This window comes from Bubalus kerabau, chromosome 12, assembly GCF_029407905.1.
Source record: "Bubalus kerabau isolate K-KA32 ecotype Philippines breed swamp buffalo chromosome 12, PCC_UOA_SB_1v2, whole genome shotgun sequence".
NCBI classification, from domain to species: Eukaryota; Metazoa; Chordata; class Mammalia; order Artiodactyla; family Bovidae; genus Bubalus; species Bubalus kerabau.
Window position 1 is genome coordinate 20,010,802 of NC_073635.1, and position 20,117 is coordinate 20,030,918.

Here is a 20,117-nt window from a genome sequence, read left to right on the forward strand (position 1 = left end):
TGTCTGGCTCTAGATGAGTGATCACACCATCGCAGTTATCTGGGTCATTAAGATCTTTTTGTACAGTTCTTCTGTGTATTCTTGCCACCTCTTTTTCTGTGTATTCTTGCCACCTATTCTTAATCTCTTCTGCTTCTGTTAGGTCCATATCATTTCCGTCCTTTATTGAGCCCATCTCTGCATGAAATTCTCCCTTAGTAGCTCCAATATTCTTGAAGAGATCTCTAGTCTTTCCCATTCTATTGTTTTCCTCTATTTCTTTACATTGTTCACTTAAGAAGGCTTTCTCATCTCACCTTGCTGTTCTCTGGAACTCTGCATTCAGATAGGTATGTCCTTCCCTTTCTCCTTAGCCTTTCGCTTCTCTTCTTTTCTCAGCTAACTGTAAGGCCTCCTCAGACAACCACTTTGCTTCTTGCATTTCTTTTTCTTTGGGATGGTTCTGTTCACTGCCTCCTGTACAATGTTATCAACTCCCATAGTTCTTCAAGCACTCTAACAGATCTAATCCCTTGAATCTATTCATCACCTCTACTGTATAATCATAAGGGATTTGATTTAGGTCATAGCTGAATGGCCTAGTGATTTTCCCTACTTTCTTCAATTTAAGCCTGAATTTTGCAATAAGGAGTTCATGATCATGTCAAGTACTGATAAACAAAACAGGATATCTGGAATTTGCTTCAAAATATTCCAGGGAAGGGTAAAAGTGGGTAAGAATATAAATGAAATAAGACTGGCCAAAAATTAACTGTTTTAAGGTGGTATACAGGAGTTCCATAAACTATTCTACTATTGTATGTTTTCAAGTTTTCTAAACTACAGATTTTGTTTTTAAGCATGTTGTGTTACCCAAGTACTGGAATCAGAAAACCTGGTTATCAGCTAGGTGAGTGAACAACATTCCTTACTTCTTTACACCCCCAGCTTCCATATCTGTGGGAAAAATGGTTCAGACTCAATTTCTGCATCTTGTTAGTTCAGTTTTTTAATGATTCAAGTGAGTATGATTTCTACACTTTATATTTGGCTTAACTAACAATTCTAACTATAACTCAGGATGCTTTCGTAGCTAAATCTGACACAATCAACTGAAAACCGTTCACAACTGTTACCAAAATACACTCTAGTACCATCGGTCTGCCTGGATTCTAAGGGCCAAACGTACTCATTACACTACTTTCGCCATTTTACAAAGGGACTTGAGTATTCACGGATTTGGGTGTCTCAGGGAGCTCCTAGAACCAATTCCCTGCAATACCAAGGGATGACTGTACTTATCTCAGCTAGGCCTGCATTGCCAGGTAGTCTGCACTCCCCCAAAATCTTTAACCTCAAGTATTACCTCTCTTAGACTCTATTCTCTGGAGGTAACTTTGTCAAAGAAAACACAGGCCATCAGCCATAATCTGTTCCACCCTACTGCAGCCCACGCTCACTTCTAGCTCTAGTTCTCCAAGTTCTTTCCAACTGAGAGCCCTTCCAAACCTAACCACAGTATGTATCTATTACTTTACCTCCTAATGGCTCCCCAGTATGCCAGACTCAATCATTTATTCCTTTTCTAGCTAGTTAGGTCCCTAAATCTCTTTTGCTCTGGTTTCTTCCATTTAGCCTACAAACAGTAGCCAATCCCACACTTCTCAACAACTGAGAAACAACAAAAATAATTCTTTTCCCATACTGCCTCCTCAAGATGACCTGTGGTCCCTCATTCCCATGAGCACCAAGCTTCTTAAATTGAGTTTCTACTGACTGATTCTATCTACTGCATCTCTAACTCACTTCTCACCCTATTATAATCCAGCTCCCAGCCTCCACCACTCTCGGAGTTTTCCACTTAGTAACTAGTCTCCAATGACAATGAACAGCTTATTTCAGGTCCTCATCATACCTGTCCTCTGCAGCATTTAATACTGCAATAGATATCCTTCCTTCAGGAGACTCTTGTCCCCTAAAGTTGTGATGCCACACTTTGCTGGAAGTCTCTTGCAGACTCATTCTTCAGTGGCAATTTCACTAGTACTCTAAAATGATGTGGTTCCTGGGGTTCTTTGCTTCAAGTCCTCTTTTCTTCTTATCCCTATGAGCCCACATATATTAATACATTATCCTAAACACTCTAATCACCATTTGAATTATTTTCCAAATTTTTGCCACATCGTCCTAGAATAGAGGGTAGGCAAACTAGGGCCTATGAACCAAATCAGCCCTCCACTCGATTTTGTAAATAAGCTTTGTTTCCCTATCGTCTACGGCTGCTTTCATGCTCACAGCAGAGTTGAACACTTGTGACATAAACATTACGGCACTCAAAGCCCAAAGTATTTAGGCTTTTAAAAACATTATGGCCCTTAACAGAAAAAGTTTACTAACCTCTCTTCTAGAAGGTAAATAGTCCTGACAACTTCCTGCCTTTGCCACCCAATGTCAGGGCTATCAGTCAGACAATCCTTCTCTGAGACCCCTGAGAGTTCTCTACCTATTCCTTCCAAGCTCTCTTCTCATTCTCACCCATCCATCTCCTATGGTGCAAATAAAGCAATGCTTCTCAATGCACAAAACTCACCTCCCCATGTAAAATTTTCCCCACAATAAAGCCTTCTCACAATCTTGCTGTTGTTAGTCCCTAAGCCACGACCAACTCTTGCGACCCCACGGACTGTAGCCCACCAAGCTCCTCTGTCCATGGAATTTCCCAGGCAAGAATACTGGAGTGGGTTGCTTCTCCAGGGGATCTTCCTCACCCAGGGATAAACCCGGGTCTTTGGCACTGGCAGGCGGATTGTACCACTGAATCACCAGGGAAGCCTTTTTCACAATCTGGCCCCAGCCTATCTTTTCCAGCTTTCTAATCACTCCACCTGTAAGAAATACTAAATGAGTTTAGTTCCCCAGAGCATATGCTGCTGTCTATTACTTTCAGGACCACCCAAGATTTACTACCAAATAATGACACACTTTTCTAGCTTCAGCTTAAGCAGCCATCTCCATGCAGCCTCTTCTGACTCACGCACACTCGTCCCCTGCGTGCCCAGTGCATTGTCCATGTAACTTCCTTTTAATCATTTGTTTGCTTTTACAGTTTGCATACTAGTCTCCTCGAGCAGGAACCCTGAGGCAGAGTAGGAGAATGGTCATTAAGGGGCACAGGGTTTTCAGTTAGGAAATCTAAAACTGAACGCAAGCCCTGCCTCGTCCTAGTTGTATCTTCTTAAATGAATGACTTAACTCGTTTTCTTCATCTGTATAATGGCAACCTTGTGAGGGTTATTTACGATTATTCTTACAAGCAGAGTCCCCTGTACATAGTAAATGCTCAACAATACTTCATGATCAATATTTTCATTGTTTTATCCCTCACAGTTCAGAATTCTGATAACTGCTGACTGAAATAAGTGAAGCAAGCTAGTTCTGCACAGGTGATTCTCAGCTACATACTGACTATTTCCATCTGAACAATGTTTGACTCCCCAAACTCCTTATCCCTACTCCTGAACTGTTTCAGTTAGAGTACCCAATCTGTTAAGGTTTGCCCAGGACTTTCCTGGTCTCAACGCTGAAAGTCCTGTGTCCTGAGAACTCCCTCAGTCCTAACCAAACCAGGACAGTCATCACCTTAAATTAGATATGTTACGAACAATAAAAAAAAAAAAAACAACTTTAGTTAATTTAAGATATAAAAGAGAAGCAAAAAGACAGAAGAGAAGTTACTGGAAAAATATAGAAAAATTCAAAGAACCAAAGGAAAAGCTAAAGAATGAGATCTATGAACAAATCAGGATGAAAGCACCTCCAAAGATGTAGGTGGCAGGAATTAATGGAAGATTTCGTCACAATACTTTCACTAGGATAAATCACTTAGGTTCCAGTACCAGACATGCCAGGGGATAGCATATGATTGGCTAATTTTGTGTTATCCAGAAAGTGAAACACTTTAATTAACCAAAGGAAGAAGGAGCTTTTGATTAAAACTTCCACCAAGAGGTATCCAATGAAAGAAGAGTAGCTTCAAAGGTGAAATCAGAATGTTGTTTCCAGAAGAAGGGAGAATAGATGTAAGATCACCAAACCAACTGGTGCTTGAACGTGCCATGCGTTTTAACACTTTATAATGTAATCACTGTTATTCATGTTATTTTTCTTTACGTCTTGGCAAATTCCTCCTCCGAGACTTAGCTCAAGAGTGACCTTCTGTGTAACCTTACTCAATTTCCCCAGATAAAGTCATTCCCCTTCTCCATGCTCTCATAGTACTTTGCAAATTTTGTACCTGTATCACAGAACTTATACTGCACACTAAGTATATATACTTAGATGCCAGTCTCTCCTACCAAACCAAACTTTCCTAGAATTTCATGCATAGAACATTTTTAGAAACACCAGTATTTCAAAAAAACAAAAAACCTGGCATGTAAAGAAATAGAATTTGGACTTTCCTGGCGCTCCAGTGGTTAAGACTCAAGAGTTTCCAATGAAGGGGGCACGGGTTCAATTCCTGGTCAGGGAACTAAGATCCTACGTGCCACTCTGTACAGCCAAAAAAAACTTTTCTAAGGAAAAAAAAATAACTCATAACCCCTAAAACTCAACAGTTCGGAATGATTAATTCCAAGTAAATATAGTCATGATTTATTCTACCATGTTTTAATTGTTTATGTTGGTATCCTAAGCTGTGACAATTTTTTTCTTAATGGCAAAACTACCACAAAGGATAGCTACATTGTCCTTAACTATTTAATACTGTTTTACTTTCAAAGTAAAGGAACAGAGACTTGGAAATGAGAATGCAGCCAGACCTTATATTAAGAAGGAAAAAAGTGAATGTAGGAGTGCTGCCATCATGGAAAAAGAAGATCACTGAGCTTGAAGTGAGATTCTCTAGCTACATTTTCTAACTCCTTTACTACCCAAAAAGTCAGGAGACGTTTTCACTTCAAATGACATCCAAGTCTTTATCATATTTCACCCAAACAACTAAAATTCCTCTCGCCAATTATGGTAACTCTGACATAATAACATAAAACTACTCGTTATCATCCGAACTACCTGATCAGTCTAACATCACTATTGGGATATATAACGCAGCATCACCAACTGACGAGTTTTTTAAAATCAAGAATGCTTAAAGATAATTAAGCCTTTAAAACTAACCTCCAGTTTCCAGAAAACTCAAGAGGGTAGTAAGAAATAAGAAAAACAAGTTAATCAACACCACAAAGAAAGACATACTCAGTAGTTCAGTTCAATTCAGTTCAGTTCAGTTGCTCAGTCGTGTCCGACTCTTTGCGACCCCATGAATCGCAGCCATGCCAGGCCTCCCTGTCCATCACCAACTCCCGGAGTTCACTGAGACTCACACCCATCAAGTCAGTGATGCCATCCAGCCATCTCATCCTCTGTCGTCCCCTTCTCCTCCTGCCCCCAATCCCTCCCAGCATCAGGGTCTTTTCCAATGAGTTAACTCTTCGCATGAGGTGGCCAAAGTACTGGAGTTTCAGCTTTAGCATCATTCCTTCCAAAGAACACCCAGGGCTGATCTCCTTTAGGATGGACTGGTTGGATCTCCTTGCAGTCCAAGGGACTCTCAAGAGTCTTCCCAACACCACAGTTCAAAAGCATCAATTCTTCGGTGCTCAGCTTTCTTCATAGTCCAACTCTCACATCCATACATGACCACTGGAAAAACCATAGCCTTGACTAGACAGACCCTGGTTGGCAAAGTAATGTCTCTGCTTTTCAATATGCTAAGCTGGTCATAACTTTCCTTCCAAGGAGTAAGCGTCTTTTAATTTCATGACTGCAATCACCATCTGCAGTGATTTTGGAGCCCAGAAAAATAAAGTCTGACACTGTTTCCCCATCTATTTCCCATGAAGTGATGGGACCAGATGCCATGATCTTCGTTTTCTGAATGTTGAGCTTTAAGCCAACTTCTTCACTCTCCTCTTTCACTTTCATCAAGAGGCTCTTTAGTTCCTCTTCACTTTCTGCCATAAGGGTGGTGTCATTTGCATATCTGAGGTTATTGATATTTCTTCCGGTAATCTTGATTCCAGCTTGTGCTTCTTCCAGTCCAGCGTTTCTCATGATGTACTCTGCATATAAGTTAAATAAGCAGGGTGACAAGATACAGCCTTGACGTACTCCTTTTCCTATTTGGAACCAGTCTGTTGTTCCATGTCCAGTTCTAACTGTTGCCTCCTGACCTGCATACAGGTTTCTCAAGAGGCAGGTCAGGTGGTCTGGTATTCCCATCTCTTTAATAATTTTCCAGTTTATTGTGATCCACACAAAGGCTTTGGCATAGTCAATAAAAGAGAAATAGATGTTTTCCTGGAACTCTCATCCTTTTACTATGATCCAGCAGATGTTGGCAATTTGATCTCTGGTTCCTCTGCCTTTTCTAAAACCAGCTTGAACATCTGGAAGTTCGTGGTTCATGTATTGCTGAAGCCTGGCTTGGAGAATTTTGAGCATTATTTCACTAGCGTGTGAGATGAGAGCAATCGTGTGGTAGTTTGAGCATTCTTTGGCATTGCCTTTCTTTGGGATTGGAATGAAAACTGACCTTTTCCAGTCCTGTGGCCACTGCTGAGTTTTCCAAAATTTGCTGGCATATTGAGTGCAGCACTTTCACAGCATCATCTTTCAGGATTTGAAAGAGCTCAACTGGAATTCCATCACCTCCACTAGCTTTGTTTGTAGTGATGCTTCCTAAGGCCCACTTGACTTCATATTCCAGGGTGTCTGGCTCTAGGTGAGTAATCACACCATCATGATTATCTTGGTCATGAAGATCTTTTTTGTACAGTTCTTCTGTGTATTCTTGCCACCTCTTCTTAATATCTTCTGCTTCTGTTAGGTCCATATCATTTCTGTCCTTTATCGAGCCCATCTTTGCATGAAATATTCCCTTGGCAGCTCTAATTTTCTTGAAGAGATCTCTAGTCTTTCCCATTCTGTTGTTTTCCTCTATTTCTTTGCATTGATCGCTGAGGAAGGCTTTCTTATCTCTTCTTGCTATTCTTTGGAACTCTGCATTCAGATGCTTATATCTTTCCTTTTCTCCTTTGCTTTTCGCTTCTCTTATTTTCACAGCTATTTGTAAGGCCTCCCCAGACAGCCATTTTGCTTTTCTGCATTTCTTTTCCATGAGGATGGTCTTGATCCCTGTCTCCTCTACAATGTCACGAACCTCCATCCTTAGTTCATCAGGCACTCTATCAGATCTAGTCCCTTAAATCTATTTCTCACTTCCACTGTATAAATCATAAGGGATTTGATTTAGGTCATACCTGAATGGTCTAGTAGTTTTCCCTGCTTTCTTCAATTTAAGTCTGAATTTAGCAATAAGGAGTTCATGATCTGAGCCACAGTCAGCTCCCAGTCTTGTTTTTGCTGACTGTATAGAGCTTCTCCATCTTTGGCTGCAAAGAATATAATCAACCTGATTTCGGTGTTGACCATCTGGTGATGTCCATATGCAGAGTCTTCTCTTGTGTTGTTGGAAGGGTGTTTGCTATGACCAGTGCATTCTCTTGGCAATACTCTATTAGCCTTTGCCCTGCTTCATTCCGTATTCCAAGGCCAAATTTGCCTGTTACTCCAGGTGTTTCTTGACCTCCTACCTTTGCATTCCAGTCCCCTATAGTGAAAAGGACATCTTTTTTGGGTGTTAGTTCTAAAAAGAAGTCTTGTAGGTCTTCATAGAACCGTTCAACTTCAGCTTCTTCAGTGTTACTAGTTGGGGCATAGACTTGCATTACTGTGATAGTGAATGGTTTGCCTTGGAAACAAACAGATATCTTTCTGTCGTTTTTGAGATTGCAAACAAGTACTGCATTTCGGACTCTTTTGCTGACCATGATGGCTACTCCATTTCTTCTAAGGGATTCCTGCCTGCAGTAGTAGATATAATGGTCATCTGAGTTAAATTCACCCATTCCAGTCCATTTGAGTTCGCTGATTCCTAGAATGTCGACGTTCACTCTTGCCATCTCCTGTTTGACCACTTCCAATTTGCCTTGATTGACGGACCTAACATTCCAGGTTCCTATGCAATATTGCTCTTTGCAGCATCAGACCTTGCTTCTATCACCAGTCCCATCCACAGCTGGGTATTGTTTTTGCTTTGGCTCCGTCTCTTCATTCTTTCTGGAGTTATTTCTCCACTGATCTCCAGTAGCATATTGGGCACCTACCGACCTGGGGAGTTCCTCTTTCAGTATCCTATCATTTTGCCTTTTCATACTGTTCATGAGGTTCTCAAAGCAAGAATACTGAAGTGGTTTGCCATTCCCTTTTCCAGTGGATCACATTCTGCCAAACCTCTCCACCATGACCCGCCCATCTTGGGTGGCCCCACAGGCATGGCTTAGTTTCACTGAGTTAGACAAGGCTGTGGTCCGTGTTAATTTGATTAGTTTTCTTTGATTATGGTTTTAGTGTATCCGCCCTCTGATGTCCTCTTGCAACACCCACCGTCTTACTTGAGTTTCTCTTACCTTGGACGTGGGGTATCTTCACGGCTAGATACATGTGACTGGCTAGAGACACATGTATACCATGGGTCAGATATCATGGAACCAAACGCTGTGTGTTCATGTTCCAGTTTCTCCACTAACTGTGTGAACTTGACTTATTCTCACAGCTTCTCCAAGCCTAAATATATATGCCTTACTCTCTGCCTGATGACCACCACTCCGCTGAAGGTTGGCTGAATGGCCTCACTAGGATTGCTCCTAGACAGTTGTAGCTTGTGGGAGGGGCCCATTGTGGCCAGTAATTAGGACAGCCTAATAAGCTGAACCATAGGAATTTGATGATACTTGGCAGCTTCAAACTGTAAAAATGGCAATTTCATGTGGTTTGACTAAATATAAGAAAATGGATCTGATTTTCTTCCTTCACCAAATTAACGCCATTTTTTTTTAATGGTGGGGAAAAACAGCGGAAAGGTAAATGCAATCCAAGAATCCATCAGTGGATAAATGTTGCAAAATGTGGTGTGTCCATATAATGGAATACTAATCAGTCATAAAAAGGAAGGATATTTTGACACATGCTGCAACATGGATCAACCTGAAGACATTATGCCAAGTGAAATAAGCTAGTCACAAAAGGAGAAACGTTATATGATTCTACTTATACGAGGTTCCTAAAACAGTCAAATTCATAAAGACAGAAAGAAGAGATGTTGCCAGGGACTGGAGAGACGGGAAATTTCAGTTACTGTTTAACGGACACAGAGTTCCAATTGGGGAAGATGAAAAGCCCTGGAGATGGACAGTGGGAAAGGTTATACAACAATGTACATGTACCTAATGCCACAGAAGGTACACTAAATTGGTTAATTTTATATTATGTATATATAAACAATAAATTTTATATTTATGTATATATATATAAATGGTAAATTTTATATTATGTATGAAAAGCGCAGTGGGAGATGCCTGTTCTAGATTAAAAGAGACTTAAGAGACATAATCAAATGTGATCAGATCTTGTATAATCATGGTTCTAACAATCAAATGTTTTTTTAAAAAAATTAAAGGACAACTGGGGAAATTTAAATGCAGATTACATTAGCCATTATCAGGAAATGATTAACTGTGTCAGGGTGATGTGCTATTTATTTAAGAATGCATTATCTTTTAGAGAAGTAGCCAAAGTCTTTGGGAATAAATTATAAATTATCATGTCTGATGTATAAGAAAATTCTACTATGCATGTGTCTTAATCTCTCAATATTTTTTCACCTCAGATCAGTCGCTCAGTCATGTCTGACTCTTTGCGACCCCAGGGACTGCAGCACGCCAGGCCTCCCTGTCCATCATCAACTCCTGAAGCCTGCTCAAACTCATTTCTATCACGTCAGTAATGCCATTCAACCATCTCATCCTCTGTCGTCCCCTTCTCCTCCCTCCTTCAATCTTTCCCAGCATCAGGGTCTTTTCCAGTGAGTCGGTTCTTCACATCAGGCAGCCACAGTATTGGAGTTAACCTATCAAATTAAAAGTTTGGGCTTTTGTGGGGAAGTAATTTTTTAAAACACACTAAAAGATTGAACGCTTCAGTTAAAAAAAAGAAAACATACTTTAGGAAAATTACAATGAATGTCCTCATTCAGGAGACATTTTAATGTTTATTTTGTTCCAACCAATGCAATGGAGGTACATAGAGGTGAAACAAATAAAACATAATAAAAACATTAAAAAAGTAAAAACAAAAAAAAAATTTTCCAAGCACAGTGAGGGAAGAAAAGTTGCTAACAACCTTGGAGGATGAAGGGAGATTCAGAAAGATCTCTCAGAAGAGATGAGTATTTAGGAGGGGTGGGAATTAGCCAGGCCAACAGGAGGCAGGGAAGGATACTCCAGTCAGCAGGATAGCCCTTAGAATAGAAATAGCAGGGCAAGCAGGGGAGGGCAGGAGTCCAGATTACGCATAAGCACATAAGCAGCTCAGTGTTGCCAGAGCTTAAAGGCGTGGGGCTGGGGGGTGACGAACGGACACAGAACCTGGAGAAATAATCAGGTGTCAGGCTCACTGAAAAGCCTCGTGAATTGAAGAACCCCACTTTGGAGACAACTTTTAAACTGCTAGATGCGAAGTAACAAGGCTGAAAGTAGGCTGGAGGCAGGGGAATAGAGGCAGGGCCCAAATCCTGAGACAGCAGAGATTCAAGCTACATGACTGGCATCTGACTGAACGTAGAAGATGAGGAAGGAGTCCAGGAAAGCTCTCAAATTTCAAGTTCAGGTCACGGTGAGAGTGATGATGCCATAAACAGAAAAAAGAAAAAAACAAAGGCTTTAAACACTTTGAGCTTAAGAAGCTGATGTGATACTCATATGATTAATTTCCAGTAGATGATTAAAACATATTTAAACTCCCCACAATGAAATGGTGGTTAAAACTAAGGCAACTTCTGATGTGGACAAGAAAAAGTCCATAGAGAAGTGAGTTATGGACAGAACTTCAAGACACACATATACTCTGGGTAGAAAGAAGAGTTGGCAAAGACGACCCGAAAAGAATAATCAATGAGGCAGAACGACCAGGAGAGATTATATGTCCAGAGAGTGAATTCAAGAAAAGATAATTATAGTATATTATAGTGTATCTGCTATAGGACATATAGAGTTCTGAAAAACTTCATGTTCTGCAAAATTAGGAAGAAAGAGGGAAATACACCAAGACAGTTAGAACAATAAGCACCTTTAAGACAGAACACACATCTCATGGGAGCCAACAGGCATACTCCTGGGCTTGCTATGTTCAACTGTTTCTGTACTTCAACTACTTGTGTTCAACTCCTGTTATTTGGGAGGGCTAAACTGTTCATGTGCTGGTAAAAATCAAGGATTAGCCTACATGAATTTTGCATGAACTAACATCATTTCTCTTTAACATTCAAATATGAACTAGTTTACATTACAGAAATACATTACAGTAGAATAGACTGTCAATGGAGGGTCAGACAACAGTATTAATGCCATAAAGTCAATAATAAAAGAAATTATTAATATCTTAGACTGTACTTTCCACTCCCAACTATATTATCTAATCTTTCTTAAAGAGTGCTTATTAAATAAATTGTCCATGCTAGTCAACAAATGACCAGTCATAACCCAAGGTCCCTAGACTCAGTGGGCTTCTTGACAGACACCACTTTAACAGCTGTTATACACACAAGAGAATTTGTTGTACGTCACAGCAGTCTATACCAAAGAGGTAAAGGAAAACTCAGAGAAAAGCACTAGAGGGAAGGAAAAAAACAGAGAATAATAGTACTAAGTATGTTACTGGTCAAGAAAGACCCTGTGGAGAATTGCTGAAGGGTTTTTTTTGAACTATAATGATATCTGGAGGAAATGCAATCTTGGTGTCTCACAGTATGGAGGAGTCTGAGTGAAGAAAGAGTTTGTCAGAGTGAGCCCCACTAAACAGACAGCAAAAGCAAGTATACAGCAATGTATACAAATGTACAAAATGTATAGGAAGTATAAGAAGTGGTAGGTAAGGTAGAAAAAGCAGGATTTTTTGTAAAATTAAGTGTAGCATACTAAGGACTTTAAATTTTATCCTGAATGCAATGGGATGAATTGCCAGAAAAGTGCTACAGAAAGACTTCAGAAAGATCAATCCATAAGCTACACTGGGGAGGGAAGACCCAGGGGAACCTGGGCACTGCCACAGCTGTGCAGGTGACTACAGCGGCCGACACTAGGGCAGAAAACAAAGACAAAAATATGAGGGCTCGTCAGACGACTAACAGACAAGTGAAGGCAAGGAAGAAGGGAATCAAAGTCGAGGATAAGGATTTTAAGCTTGAACAGTTAGGTAGGTATGTCTCTTGCCAATAGAGGTTTCAAAGAAAGAAACAAGTTTATTAGTGCTAGTTAAATTTGAGGATAAGAAAATATTTATTTAGCCCTAATATTAAAAACTGAAGCCAAGGAAGGAGGGTCAAGAAGGAAAGGATATATGTATATTTATAGCTGATTAACACTGTTGTGTGACAGAAAACAACGCAACATTGTAAAGCAATTATTCTCCGATTAAATAAACAAACTATCAAACTCTTAGAGGAAACATATGCAGTACACTCCTTGATATAAACCACAGCAAGATTCTGTATAACCCACCTCTTAGAATAATGGAAATAAAAACAAAAATAAACAAACAGGACCTAGTTAAACTTACAAGCTTTTGTACAGCAAAGGAACTAAACAAGGTGAAAAGACAACCCTCAAAATGGGAGAAAACAGCAGCAAATGAAACAACTAACAAAGGATTAATTTCTAAAAGGTATAAGCAGCTTATGCAGCTCAATACCGGAAAAACAAACAACCCAATTAAAAAGTGGGTAGAAGACCTAAACAGACATTTCTCCAAAGAAGACATACAGATGGCTAATAAACACATGAAAAGATGCTCAACATCGCTCATTATTAGAGAAATGCAAATCCAAACTACAATGTGGTATCACCTCACACCAGTCAGAATGGCCATCATCAAAAAATCTACAAACAATAAATGCTGGAGAGGGTGTGGAGGAAAGGGAACCCTTTTGCACTGTTGATGGGAATGTAAATTGATGCAGCGACTATGGAGAATAGTATGGGGATTCCTGGGGAAAAAAAAAAAAAAACCAGGAATAAAACTACCATAAGACCTAACAATCCCACTACTGGTATATTCCCCGAGGAAACCATAACTGAAAAAGACACATGTACCCCAGTGTTCACTGCAGTACTATTTACAATAGCCAGGACATGGAAGCAGCCTAGACTGATGGCCATCAACAAATGAACGGATAAAGACGTTGCAGTACATATATACAATGGACTATTGCTCAGCCATAAAAAGGAACACATTTGAGTAAATTCTATTGAGGTGGCTGAACCTACAGCCTATTACACAGAGTGAAATCAGAAAGAGAAAAACAAATATCATAGATACATATATGTGGAATCTAGAAAGATGGTACTGATGAACCTATTTGCAGGGCAGCCATGGAAACGCAGACATAGAGACAGATTTGTGGACCCAGCGTGGGAAGGAGCGGGGCGACAAACAAACAGCAGCACTGAAATATATACGTTATGAGACGTAAAATAGAGAGCAGTGAGGAATTTGCTGATTGATGCAGGGAGCTCAAACCTGGTACTCTGTGACAACTTAGAAGGATGGGATGGGGTGAGAGGGAGGTTCAAGAGGGAAGGGACACATGTATGCCTATCGCTGATTCATGGTGATGTATGGCAGAAACCAATACAACATTTTAGAGTGATTATCCTCCAATTAAAAAATAATTTTAAAATAAACAAAAGAAACAGAAGCCTAAAGTTTAAGTGGTAAGGCCAAGAACATGAGTTACTATTTTTCAGTGAAACCAACAAACTGGCTTCTTACTATAGGCAAACTTTGCAAGAGTTAAAATAAATAAAAGGTAAATAAATCAAAATGATAAATTGAATGTCAAAAAAATTTATTAGCAAGGTTTTAAAATAATGAAAAGGGCTTCCCTGATAGATCAGCTGGTAAAGAATCTGCTGCAATGCAGGAGAACCTGGTTTGATTCCCGGGTCAGGAAGATCCCCTGGAGAAGGGATAGGCTACCCACTCCAGTATTCTCGGGCTTCCCTTGTGGCTCTGGTAAAGCCGGAGCTGGTAAAGACTCAGCCTGCAATGTGGGAGGCCTGGGTTTGATTCCTGGGTTGGGAAGAACAGGGATTTCTCTGGTATAGTTAAGATTTCCTAATTATTTTCCCCATTTATTAACCTTCAGATGTGCATCATACAAGTCAAGTCTTAGGTTCTACTCAGTGAAGAGACAGTAAAGCACAGTAAGCAAGAGTTATGGCTTTAGTGTCACGTGGCTTCATTATAAGTTTAGGTTTTGCCTAAAGCGCAGTGGTCCCTGGATTGCGACTATCCCCGGAGAAGAAAATGGCAAGCCATTCCAGTATTCCTGCCTGGAAAATCCCATGGACAGAGTAGTCTGGTGAGCTACAGTCCATGGGGTCACAAAGAGTTGCACACACACTGTCACATAAACCATCCAAGGCCCTGGGGCTAACTACTTGAGAACTGTTAAGCCTCAAGCTTCCTTGGATAATAATACATATATACTTCATAAGACTAAATAATGCATATAAAGAATTGATACTTGGTACAGGTACTCCTTGGAAAGAAAGTTATGACCAACCTACATAGCATATTCAAAAGCAGAGACATTACTTTGCCAACAAAGGTCCGTTTAGTCAAGGCTATGGTTTTTCCAGTGGTCATGTATGGATGTGAGAGTTGGACTGTGAAGAAAGCTGAGCACCGAAGAATTGATGCTTTTGAACTGTGGTGTTGGAGAAGACTCTTGAGAGTCCCTTGGACTGCAAGGAGATCCAACCAGTCCATCCTGAAGGAGATCAATCAGTCCAGGGTGTTCTTTGGAAGGAATGATGCTAAAGCTGAAACTCCAGTACTTTGGCCACCTCATGCAAAGAGTTGACTCATTGGAAAAGACCCTGATGCTGGGAGGGATTGGGGGCAGGAGGAGAAGGGGACGACAGAGGATGAGATGGCTGGATGGCATCACCAACTCGATGGACGTGAGTCTGGGTGAACTCTAGGAGTTGGTGATGGACAAGGGAGGTCTGTCGTGCTGCGATTCATGGGGTCGCAAAGAGTCGGACACGACTGAGCAACTGAACTGAACTGAACTCAACAAGTACACTGTAAGCATTCAATAAACGTTAAGAATTTTTAAATAATCATTCGTTTCTGTCACAGATTAAAATATCACATCCTTGAAGTGAACATTTGACCCAGGTGGCAATTACCTGCAAGTCTGATTTATAAGTATTCACTAAATGGAATTCATTATGTATTTCCTAGTTTTAGATACAAAATCCATTCCCCCAACCCAAGCCTTGAACTGCTGACCATGAAAATTATTCCCTCCCTGACTTCCATCTATAAAACTCAGGATAACCTTTATCTCCTTTCTCTCCACCGAGCTTTACAAAGAAGAGAAAGGAAGGGGAGGAGGTTCAAATCTTCATTCCATGTTAGGACCATCCCCGATCTTAATTTTTTGGCAAATTCCTCCTTACATATGGGTAACAGAACCTTTCCTCCAAAATTTATTCTAGTTATCTCTGCCCTTTTTCCATCGCTGTTATCATGTTACACCTCCTGACCCTACTCTGAAATAAATTTCTTCAGATTTCCTTATCAAGAAGTTTCGTATCAACAACTTTTTGCCACAAAAATATTCTCAAACCACTACTGCTACTGCTACTTCTAAGTCGCTTCAGTCGTATCCGACTCTGTGCGACCCCATAGACGGCAGCTCACCAGGCTCCCCCGTCCCTGGGATTCTCCAGGCAAGAACACTGGAGTGGGTTGCCATTTCCTTCTCCAATGCATGAAAGTGAAAAGTGAAAGGGAAGTCGCTCAGATCGCGAAGTCGCTTTGCGATCCCATGAACTGCAGCCTACCAGGCACCTCCATCCATGGGATTTTCCAGGCAAGAGTCCTGGAGTGGGGTGCCATTGCCTGCTCCGACAGGCAACCTTAAAGTCCCATCTCTTCCCTCCTTCATCTAACTTTTCTTTTTTTCACCCAGATCTTTATTCACTAATTCCTTGTGTGTCCAGTGCAAGTTTAGCACACCCGTTCTATAAAATTCGCCAATCTTTCGTCTATGAAGCCATTCCCAATTGAATGACTATGAAACTGCATTCTTCAACCCCCTCCCTAGTCACAATTCCCTGGCATAACTCCACACTTTTTTTATTGTTTTTTTAAAGAAAATATGTGTTTTATTCTTGCGCCTAGCATCTTAACTTGTGTATTGGCTGGCTATATAATCTATAATGTTTTATCTTTTATCTATTCTGTAGGAGAAAAGATAGGAATGATTAATAGCTCATCAAAGTATATTTCACTGTTTTTTAAACAGACTGATAATCACTACTATTTAGTCACAGAGCTAAGTTGCAACCTAAGTTTCTAGGGCAATAGTTTCTAAAAAGGATAAGACTAAACTAGATAAGGTGTCTAGTGTCAGTTATACCAAATTCCACAATAAAGGCACTTGAGCAGATCTGACCCCAGGTCACCCTTTAGTCACATTTCTAGCATCCCTCTCTCTTAGCAGTCCAGCTACAATGGTAACTGAAGAGCCCTACATTCTTGGGACTCTTCAGTTACTGCTCCCTGACGTCTGAAACGCCCCTTCCTTGCCCTCTCCCTCTCCCAGGCCAACTTTCTTGCATCCTTCAGGATCTACTCACTCCCATTCATCCACTAGGAATCAACAGAACATCTCCCTTGACTGCTCAGCTCCGAGTCAGGATCTCCTCCGGCGTTCTCAGCATACACTTACTGATGTTACTGCACTGTAGTGACCGGTTTACTTCCCTACACTCCTGCTGAACTGTCAAAGTAAACTCCTCGAGGTACAGACTGAGCAACCTTATATTCCCAACAGACAATGAATGAACGCTCATACCCACTCCATAACCTTGTGCAGCCTGCACAAGCAGTCTTGAGCTTCGTCATCTTAAGTACTTCCTTCTGTGAGGTGGGGATAATGCTACACCTTGCTCACAAAGTTGTCCTAAGAACTAAAAGTGGTTATCAATGAAGCTCTTAGTAAAGTGCCTGCCATGTGGAACTACCCTTTCAATGTCTGCTACTTCATGCCTTAGCTTCCTTCCTGTATCCTGGGAATCCTAATGCTGTGATCAATACTTACAGGCTGGAAGGCTTAGTTAGCAACCAGGTATCTTTTTCATGCATTGAGAAGTTAGTGGTCACAGTCTGATCAACAGCAGCCATTTACCGTGTGCCTATTATGTGCAGGAGTCCTTTCTAGGTTATCACTGAGTTCCCAGAATACAACAGAGGCAAAAAAAAAAACAACAACAAACAAACCTGTACCAACACCCCAAAGGGGAAAGATTGTTAATTATTTCGATACAAACAATACCGGAATGTTTCAAACTACATTAAGCTTTGCTTTATAACTGGTGTAAGCTTCAAGAACAAATACTGATGGGAAAAGTTCAAAGTTAACTCCTATCATCAAGTGGACCAAAAATCAGAGGCAGTCCCCAAATTTCTTGTTGCTATTCCTAACTTTCACTTTTGCTTAAAAGTATTTCTCATAAAAGAAGCTTAACCATGATCACGACAGACATAGATGACCTTTATTTGTCTCATTCAAATGGGAATTCCACGGTATTTCCTAATTAGTATTTAATTTGGCAGCTCCGAAAAATAGCCTGAGTTTTCTGTTTTTCTACAAAACAGAACGTTGAATGGCGTATCCCCACCACCACCACCTTCTCTAAGACAGGATAAAATGCACACTTTCTTAAGTCACTCTGGCCTCTGAGCAAGAATGACAAAACTGCAAATTGTGTCACCAGGTATTAGAAAAGGAGGCTGTGGACCTGAAACACCTTCCCCCTAGCAAATCCAGAGGTCAGAGTCCCAGGGAAGTTTGTGCACCACACTACACAGCATTCAGTAGCTGCAGAGAGACCTCTAGCGCTGCCTGCAGAAGCCGAGTTTGCAAACAGTACCTGCTAATGTCACCTTAATGAGACAATGGCAACATGCTGAGTAGCAACGAACTGAGTGACCGCGATGAATGTTTACAGTTTTGCAACCACTTGGACATTCTACCAGCTTACAGCAAGAGGCCCTCCAAGCCTCTCTATTTCAGTACAACGTGTCAAAGGAATGATCCTTCTATGCACACCCCCTCCGCTACAAGAAAAGGCTAAGAAAACAGGTCCTGGGAGCGGAGGTCGGAACAACGTCTCTTCCAAAGCCCTCCACACAATAGACGGGAAACTATTGTCCACCTTCGGCATGCTCCAAATGCCAGAGGTTAACGAGAGTACGAGCTGGAAGAAGCTCAGCACGACTGCTCCGGGGAACCGCACCGGGTTATAAGAAAATGGTCCTGGCGCATCCTACCCTCCCCCATCCGCCACCCTCAAACAAGTCGGTTACCCAGCTGGTCCCCACCCCCCTCTGCGGGCCGCCACCGCCCGCCTGGGCCCGGCTCGCCGAAGGTAGGCGCGGGGACCGGCGGAGCCGAGGCTCCATGTGCGGCAGCGCTGGAGGCGCTGAGGGGGCCGTGCCGGGCGGGAGGCTGCACCGCGAGCCGGGCGAGAGCCGCGCCGCCCCCTCAGCGCGGCGATCGAAAGACCGCGGCCGCAGCATCCCCGGCGCGCGAGGCCCCGGCCCGCGGACCCCGCCTCAGCTCCACACCTCTTCCTCGCCGACAGCAGGCCGCGCCCGCGTGACGGGGCCGAAAACCCCGGCATTTCCCGGTCTCCGCAGCGGGCAGCCGCCAGTGGCGGCTGCAGCCCGGCCCGCCTCCCGCCGCCCGGCCCCTCGGCCGCAGGGACGGGAGGCGGCGGCCAACTCCGACCCACCGCGGGCCGGCGAGAACCAGCCCGGTCGCGCCGGCCCCCCGCCCCTCCCCGCCGCCTCAGGGCCGGCGCGACCGGGCGGGCGAGCCGGGCGGGCCCCCCCCCGCCGCGGAAACACACTCACCTCCACATCTCGGCCCTTATTCTTGAAGCTCTTGATGCGGTGGTTCTCCAAGCCGGGGTTCTCGGCCATGGCTGCGCGCGGCTCTGGCGGCGGCTACTCCTGCGGCTGCGGCGGCGGCGGCGGCGAGTCTTGGCGAGGGAGGGGTAGGTGGGGGAGGGCGAGAGAGGGGAAGGGCGGGGGAGGGGGAGAGGCGAGCACGTTCCGTGACGCCTCCGAGCGCGAGGTGGCAGCAGCGCCGGGGGAAGTTCGGGCCGATGGACGCGAGGGGCGGGGCGGGGCGGGAACAGCGCTGAAGAGAGCCGCGGGCGCCGGAGGGGGCTGGAGTCACGTGACGGCCTCCGGCCTGGATGCTCAGCCAGCTGGACTTGCCTGACGGTTCTCGGGGTGACCTCCCCTCCCACTCTTTCACCCTCCAGAGGGCCCTTCCTACAACCCTTCGGAGCTGCCAGTCCTGTGCCACGAATGGAGCCAGACTTGGCGGCTTTTTACTGCCCGTTCAGACGCGAAGCTGCGGCCGGAAACTACAGTTCCCAGAATGCCATTCTTCGGCGGGGGTAATTTTCTAAGCCTGCAAAGCACCCAGAGAATGCCGGGAACCCTAAGCGCGCGGCTTTCTGCGCGGGGCGCTCGGAGAGCCTGGGCGCGGGGCTCCGCCCCCAAGACCGCCTCTGGGCGGGAGCGTGGGAGGAGCTTCCCCGGAGACGGCTCTTGCGCTTATTGGGAGGGAGGGGGCGGGGCTTCGAAGGCGGCTTCCAAGAAAATTAGAAACGGATCCACGGTTCCTACTTTGCTCCTTTGCTTGTTTGGCCGGGGTCACGTAAGACAGCACCCACCTTCACTTGCTGTTCCCTTGCTCTGCTTTGGTTTTATAATTAGCATTTATCTCCACATCACACATACATATGTATGTTATATGTGTGTTTATGTGTGTGTGTGTTACCTGGTTTGCCGCATCGGAATTAGCGCAATAAAAGTAGCGACAGTGGTGGGTCTACTGCTGAAGCCCTCTGTTAATACAGTGCCTGGCA

The 20,117-nt window shown here is 43.1% G+C and overlaps 1 protein-coding gene across 2 annotated transcripts in view; it reads right to left on the reverse strand.

Annotated features, from left to right (window-relative positions):
• Window positions 1-19,243, reverse strand: part of KPNA3 (karyopherin subunit alpha 3) — a 94,989-nt gene extending 75,746 nt beyond the window's left edge. The window contains exon 1 of one of the 2 annotated variants that reach the window (XM_055542193.1): window positions 19,090-19,243. In XM_055542193.1, coding sequence (XP_055398168.1) covers window positions 19,090-19,158 — 69 coding nt within the window. In that variant the 5' untranslated portion in view covers window positions 19,159-19,243. Of the gene's footprint in view, window positions 1-18,801; window positions 19,038-19,089 lie in introns of those variants that run through there. The other variant, XM_055542194.1, reaches the window with a different exon arrangement.
• Window positions 19,244-20,117: the final 874 nt, after the last annotated feature.